At 51.8% G+C, this 7697-nt stretch overlaps 1 protein-coding gene across 1 annotated transcript in view; it reads left to right on the top strand.

The window, feature by feature from the left end:
- The window catches only part of SNX29 (sorting nexin 29), a 469938-nt gene that overhangs the window by 100156 nt on the left and 362085 nt on the right, over window positions 1–7697 (top strand). The window contains exons 13-14 of the mRNA XM_077773189.1: window positions 5249–5312; window positions 7326–7454. Coding sequence (XP_077629315.1) covers window positions 5249–5312; window positions 7326–7454 — 193 coding nt within the window. The remainder of the gene's footprint in view (window positions 1–5248; window positions 5313–7325; window positions 7455–7697) is intronic.

Below are 7697 nucleotides of genomic sequence, written 5' to 3' on the forward strand. Positions count from 1 at the left end.
GTGTGAGCATCTTTCTTCCAGCAGAGGGAACTGCCCACTAGAGGTCGCCCGGGGTCCCAGAACGGAGACTTGAGGGATAAGGGATTGGATGAGAAAATGGTTTTTCCTACTCTGCCTGTGACTGCCTTGAAGAGTGTCAAGTTTCCATAACGGATCGGTGTGGTGTTAGATTGGCCCTCCATGGGCAGAAGTTTAAAAAAAAAAAAAAAAAAAGAAAAAAGACCAAACAAAACATAATTTCCTTAATGGACTTGTTTGCTTTCGTGTGAAGGCCTCTGCTGCTGCGGCATACACGTGTGCTCACACACTGAAGGTGGTGTATTGCTGCCCCTCAGGTTGAAATGATGTGTTTTGACATTTATTTGGATCTAGAACAGAGGCAGAGATGGAAGTCCTGTTCCCTGATCCCAAAATGGTTCCCTGCCCGGGTAACATTTACAGATGAATCTGTCGTTTCCTCAGTGATGAGAAAACCCGCTCTTTATCCCAGATGAATTTCTGACGGTTGAAGTGCATATTCTCCTGTGTGCTTGGCTGGGTTTGCCGTTCGGTCCTCTGCAGCTGAGCAAGGAACTGATGTCGAGGTGGGTGGTCCTTTGCCTTTCAGCCCTAGGGGAGGGGACCCCGGCTCCTCCCTGCTCTGCGGGGCCACGGTGCAGAGGCTGCTCCCTCAGCCCTTGAAACGTGTGTTGTGGCAGGAAATGAAGAGGAAGAAGGCCACAATGTTAGAGCCTAAGCCAGTAATGGGATGTGTGGTGATGGGGACAGGAGAGAAAATTACAAGTTGGGGAGGGAGGCGCTGCTGGCGTGTGTCACTGCTGCTCGGAGAAATTGCGTATTTCCATGATCTGTGAAAACCAACCCCATCATTACCCGCTGGTTTTACTGCCCGAGAAAAATCAAGGTGAACATGTATAAAGTAAAGCCTGTTGAGGGTGTCTTTAGGTGGTAGACGTTCTCTGGGACATTTTGTTGTTGACCTTGACCATGAACTGCAATGGGGGTGTGGGGAAGGTGGGAGGGACAGTCCGACAACCTTTCCTGATTCCTGGTATCCGAGTACTGTTTGACCTGTGTTGCTGTCACCTGTCCTCTCGATGTGGATGCCGATACGGGGGCTGGGCCAGGAGGCCGGCATGCACGGTGTGTGCGGCAGGCAAGGGCCAGGCGACCCCGGCAGGATGGGGAGCTGGCCTTGGCCATCCCGGTGTTTGTCGCGGTGGCTCTGGCGAAGAGTGACTGGGGCCCTCCAAGGGGGGCCTGTGGTCGAGCCCTTGCGTTCCAGCTGCTGGGGCTCCCGTTTGCCAGGAGAGCGCGTGTGTCTTCTGGGACCTGCTTGGGACCACGTCTTCCTCCAAGTTGTTTATCCCCCACGGGATATTGCAAGTTTTAGCTGCAAGTCTGAGTGGCGATACCTGGGATCCTGTGTGCCTTGTGTCCCCAGAACCCAGACACGCAGCCTCCCATAAATGACCCCTCCCTGTCTGGGTCTCCTTTCCCATGGTGCCCACGGTGCTCCTGTTTGACACTGTAGAAAAGTCTATTATCTAGTCTGCTGCTCTAGGGCATAGACCACTTTGAAAAAAATCTTTTATTTCCCAAGGTCGAGGTACACAGGAAGTCCGTAAAATCTCATAACTCCTGAAAATATGCTCAATTGAACCAGCCCCTACCTGGGCAGTCACTTCTCCCTTGACCTTGTCTTTCCCCTGATGTTGAAGGAAAAGGCACTAATTACACGGGTAGGTAATGTTTTGTGTGTTTTCTACGTGCTGACCATTATCTTTTTTTAATTTTTTTTTTTGAGCGAGATGAGAACATGAGTGGGGGAAGGGATGCTGAGCATTTTCCAAGCACCGAATTTACATAGTGACCTTACCAAGCCCTTACTACATTTGTATGAGCTAGTGACCATTGAAATTCCATCTTGTAGATAAGGGAGTTGGTATTGATGGAGGGTGGGTAACTTGCCCAGAGTGCCCCAGCTGCAGAGTGGGATTTGGAGCTCAGAAGCGGCTCAGGGCCCCAATGTACGGTGTGTCCACGCAAGTTCGTCACCCATAACAAATGCCCCACTGTGATTGGGATGGCGACCGCGGGGGCGGCTGTGATTGTGTGGGGGCTCAGGGTGTGTGGAAGGTCTCTGTACTTTCCAGTTGGCTGTGAACCTGAAATTGCTTTAAAAGTCTACTGAAGGAAAACATTTCACCTCTTGCAGCCTCCTGACAACTCCTTGCAAACAAGTGTCTTCTTCCTTTGTCTGTGTAAGAAAGCCTCCCCCTCAGTGGGAAGGTGACTTTGTAGGAAGATTCAGGATTCAAGCAGTTGTTGGAGTAAAAGAATGATTTCCAGATCTGTGTCCACAGTCCATAGCTGCTGGCCACCTAGGCTGGGCTTCTTGAAGAGAAAGACCGAATAGATATTATCCTGTTCTTAATAAGTATTTGTTTTTTCTTTTCATGGCTGTGACCTCATGGAACAAATAACTGGGTTATGTTTATGTGTGGCTTTTTTTTTCTTGAGATTTTTCAGGTCAATTTTTTTTAACATGATTTCTTCTGAGTTACAAATGCACCTGCTGCAGTGTGTAAGAGGCAGTGCCTCAATCGAGTGCCTGCCTGTCTGCTTGCTCCTCTGACCCTTCTAGCACGCCAGGGAGTTGGGAAGGTGGGTGCTGTTTTTGTTTTTTAGATGGGAGGGAAAGGCTCAGTGGGACTGAGACACTGGTATGAGGCTGGGAGCCAGGAGCCTAGACCCTTGGTCAAGTTCAGAAGGCAGAGGTCCTATAGACTCCGTTTCATGACAGGCATATGTGAATGTCTGTTGTTCTCCATTAAGAGATTCTCCTTTAAAGATCTGCCTTCCTCAGCTAAGTTGGGAGCCTGGCTGTCTTCTTGGGAAGGTGTCTTGAGCCTGGTAGGTGTCCAGTAGGTGTTGACTGCGGGATGGATGGATGGATGAATATGTGAGTTCTGGGCTGTTGTATCTCCAGGCAGAGCACGGCCAAGGCAGGCACACACTCCTCCCCTTCATCTGCTTCGTGTGCTGGCTCTTGTCTCCCAGGGGCCGCCGGGCAGCTCGGCTCGCCCCCGTGGTCTCCTCAGGCCTGGGATCTCTGCCTAACCTTCCTTCCGTCTTCTAAGCCCTGCCCCCCACCCTTGCTCTTTCTCCTCTTTAGTAGCCTCTTTTCTGCAAGTGCTTTTTCTGCCTATTACTTTTTTTCTATTAAAATTTTCAAACATTGAGAGCCAGGGTGAAAACCAAGTCCCATGATTTCAAGGGGATGCTTTCCTAAAGATGCACAGCACTGACAGAAGGTAGGAGGGTCCGGGAGGAGGCCCAGGTCCTAGGAAAAAAAAATTGGCAGAAAACCCAAAGCAAAGAAGTGGGTCTGTTTTGGTCACTTGTACCTTCAGCACCAAGAAGAGTGCTTGTACTTTGGAGGGGCCCAATGAGTACGCATTGACCCAGTGATTGTTTTGGGTCTTCCTCTCTGACACCTTGGTGACCCAGGACAGGGACACCTCAGACCTCGCTCCTCACTAGCCCCTCAGAGGGCCCACCTTGTCCCAGTACGGTGCACAGGTTTCGGGCTGTGAGAAGCTTGGTGGGGGAGCTGGTGCGAAGGGGGCGGCTCTGGGTTTAGAGTCGGGATGGTCTGTTGTTGGTTCTGCCCCATCCGAATGGAGCGGCCTCTAGTGTGGAGGCTGGAGGTTGAGGAGCAGCCCCCGTAATTCCTTTCCTTCCTTCTCTTGCCCTGAGACTGGGCTGTTGAACATCCTCTTCCCTCTTGCAGCCCGAGGACAGCGTTGGTCCCCTGCCCCCTTTCTTGCCTCAGGGTCTTTGGTGAGCAGCTTTCTCCTGGGCATTCTGTGTGGGAGGGGCCGAGAGGACCCACGTGCTGGTCTTTGCCCTGCCTTCTCTCTCCTCTCCTGCATTTGCTTCATACCCCAGTAGACGGGATGGTGATGTGCATTTCTTAGATGTGCATAAAGGATTAAATGAGATAGTCCTCAACTAGAGCTTGAGAAGCCTAAGGATTTAAGTTTTAACTAAAAGGAAGAAACCAAAAATCCTATCTTTCCAAAAGAGGATTTGAAGTAGCACCTTAAAATAGGCTTCGCAAAGTGCGACAGACTGTGAGTACTTTGGCCCGAGGTGGAAATAAAGGTTGGAGAAGATGGGCAGGAGGGTTAGGGCGTGCTGTGGTAGCACTCACCACATGGCTAATTTTGGCTGAGCTTCCTAACCGCCAGTCTCAAGAGGGAAACCGTTCACAGAGTTTGTTAGGGGTTGAAAAACAAAACAAGGGGCACCTGGGTGGCTTAGTCGGTCAAGCGTCTGACTTTGGCTTAGGTCATGATCTGGCGGTTCGTGGGTTCCGGCCCCGCGTCGGGCTCTGTGCTGACTGCCAGCTCAGAGCCTGGAGCCTGTTTCAGTCTGTGATTCCCTCCCTCTCTGACCCTCCCCTGCTCATGCTGTCTCTCTCTCTCCTAGAAATAAATAAAACATTAAAAAAAACAAAAAACAAAAAACAAAACAAATCCAGAAGGTCTGGGTCTTGAGATCTGAGTGATAGGAAAACGATGTATTTAATATGTGGATGGATTGTGACAACAGTGGAGTTTGATGCACATAGGAAACTTGGCTGCTGGTCTAAAAGCATGCTTTTCTAGCCATGCTTTCCCAAGTTGAAGGTGTCCAGAAGAGCAGCCCCTATAAATAAATATGGACCGTGCACTGGAGAGTCAAACCCTCTACACTGTTGCCTGTAGACAAACTATAGAGGTCTGTGTAGGAAAAAACCAGATCTCTTCATCCACTTGGGTGAGTATTTCTAAGTCTGCGTGGAGCCAAATGTTGCTCAGTCGGCCCTTTCTCCTCTTGATAAACAGCTGTAACTGGGGAGAGACCCTTGTTCAGAGAAGATGTTGTCCAGTAGCAGGGACTTGGAAAAGCGTCTAAGAGCTGGAAGGCCGGGGCACCTGGGTGGCTCAGTCGGTTAAGCGGCTGACTTGGGCTCAGGTCATGATCTCGCGGTCTGTGGGTTTGAGCCCTGTGTCGGGCTCCGTGNGTGATCACTTTGTGCCCGTTGGGTCTTGCAGATGGTACAGGAATTAATTTTGAAAGGGAAAAGGGGAGCTCGTCTAGACCGCTTGCCCTAAATAGCACACGATGCAGCTCCGTGAGGGGACGCCATAACAGGCGGGGTCTGCCGATTAATCTCGACCGTGCTTTCTTCCCTCAGATGAACTGCGACAAGCCATTGTGGCCATGATGAACCGGAAAGACGAGCTGGAAGAAGAGAACAGGTACCCTGACCATCAGGCCTGAGCACTCATCTCTCTGATGTTACCCCTTGGGGATGGGGAGGGTCTCAGACGAAGGGACGTGTGCTTGGTTGATGAAATGGTGACCAGTGGGTCCTTTCTGTGTGGGATATGCCACTTTACTGTTGGCAGGGGATGAATACCTTACAGTCCTGGCTGTACCTTGGAACAAATTAAGAGTTTGGTAAAACAGTCTTTTAAAAAAAAATTCCCTCTTAAAAGGGCCTCTGAGACACAGTTCACACATTACATAATTGACCCACTTAGAGGGTACAGTTCAGTGGTGTTCAGCGGTTGTGGACACACACAGCCATCCCTACGGTCCACTCGAGAACCTTCTCACCAACTCGAAAAGATCCCTCCTTCTGTCTTCCTCTGACCTCCTGAAGTAGTTTTCTCAAATCGAGGAGGCCCAGGCCAGGCTGGTGCTGGGCTGCTTGTCAGAATCCGGCTAGCTGCAGACGGTGAGAAGGTGGGGGGCCCTGTTGGGGGGGGCCCTGTTGGGGGGGGGGCTGCCCCACATTAGCCACGTCCTTGCTCTCTGGCTGCCTTGAATGTGAGCTTCTCCCCCTGCCAGGACCTGGTCTTGGTTACAGGGTGGCGGGTGGAGGGATTTGCCTGCGGTGCCGGTGAGGCTCTGGGAGCCTGGCGGTGCCTCCCTGGGGGTGGGGCAGGAGCACACTGGAGCCTGCACGTGTGCGTCCCTGTGGCTTTCTTACCCGTGTCCTCGGAGCAGGAATTCGGGGTCTCTGGTGCCACGCCATCACCATTGTCCTTTTTCAACCTTATGTTGGGCCCGGCTTGACCCGCTTCTCCTCATCCTTTTATGGAAACACGTAGAAGCAAACAAACAAACCCAAAAGATAATTTTTTAGAAAGGGGATCTTTAGACAGCACCATTTTCCAACTAAAATAAGCTTAAAATGAAGGGCTTGTAGACATTAGAGGATTGTTTTTCTTTCCTCCAGCTGGAGCTATTCTCTTGCAAGAAGCTGTGGGTTTTGTCTTACCTTACGAAGAACAATAGTCACTGTCAGTTAATTTCTCCTTTGCAGCAAAAAAAAAAAAAGAAAGAAAGAAAAAAGTCACCCCACGTTTGTGTTGGGGGGTGGTTTCCAGGCCCCACGAAGGGAATTTTCTCAAAGCTCTAAAGGAGCACAGGCCTCGGCACTGAGGGAGAGACGGGGGCGGGTGTGTGCCAAGCTCCTGGCCACACTGGGGCTCCTGCCCTGATGTCAGCCGGCATGTGTACACGAGACTTGGGATGTTAGGTGCCCCAAAGTCCATAAGTGTTCTCTAGAAAAAGCCACCTGAGGTCCAGTAGATAGTCAGAGCTGTGTGTGATTCGCTCCTTGGCGGCAGCCTGTGGCTCTTTCTGGAAGAGCTGCTGTCGTGTCTGCTTTTCAAGACCAAGGGTGACCAACCAGTGGACGTAGTTCGGAGGGCCAGCTCCGAAACCTGGTGCAGAACAGGGCCCAGGCGATGCCAGATGAGATGGCGCTGGAGACCGCGGTCTCTGTGGGTTTACCTGGAGGCGGCAGAGGGGGAGGGCTGCGGCGTGTGTCAGGCAGCGCTGGAGCCGAGGGCGGGCCCCTGTTGGTACTCCTCTGGGATGTTTCTGAGGATACTTGGGGCCTCCCTGGCACGCCCTCCTATGAGTCTGTGCGCTGGGGTGGCCGTCTCAAAGTGGTCTCCCTAAGCGTGCTGCCCCTTGGTGTGGGATGCCTCGAAACGGGCCTGGGATTCTCTGAGCTCCTTGTTGGCCCTTAACGGGCACTGCGTATGTGTTGTGTGGGGCACGGGGCCTGGGCCAAGTCCTCCTCGCTCCGAGGCCCTGGAGCAGAGTCTGGGATCTCTGTAAATCCCTGACACGCGATTCCGGGTTACGCAGGCCCTTGTGGAGAACCGAGGGCTTAGGACTTAAGGTGAATGACTGTGTTCTGGCGCCGCGGGCTCTGCTGACGGCATCTGAACGGACGGGCCCCCTCTTCCCAGGTCTCTGCGGAACCTGCTTGACGGGGAGATGGAGCATTCCGCGGCACTCCGGCAGGAGGTCGACACCTTGAAAAAGAAGGTGGCCGAGCAGGAGGAGCGGCACGTCATGAAGGTCCAGGCGCTGGCAAGGTAGGGGGTCGGAGGGCCCGAGAGGCCGGCGCGGGCGGCTGCTTTGTGAAGACCCCAAGTGCAGCCTTCGCTGGCTCTTGGAGTTATAAAACAAACAAACAAAACAAGAAACTATGGAAATCTGTGCATTTAAAACCTTAATTTAACTTACCGAATAGATGCTCTTAAAACCTTAATTTAACTTTTCAAATAAATGCTCAATAGTATGCACAGGTTCAAAACAAGAGAGGCAGACAGGGTTAG

This window comes from Crocuta crocuta, unplaced genomic scaffold (assembly GCF_008692635.1).
Source record: "Crocuta crocuta isolate KB4526 unplaced genomic scaffold, BGI_CrCroc_1.0 scaffold16, whole genome shotgun sequence".
In the NCBI taxonomy this organism is placed as follows: Eukaryota; Metazoa; Chordata; class Mammalia; order Carnivora; family Hyaenidae; genus Crocuta; species Crocuta crocuta.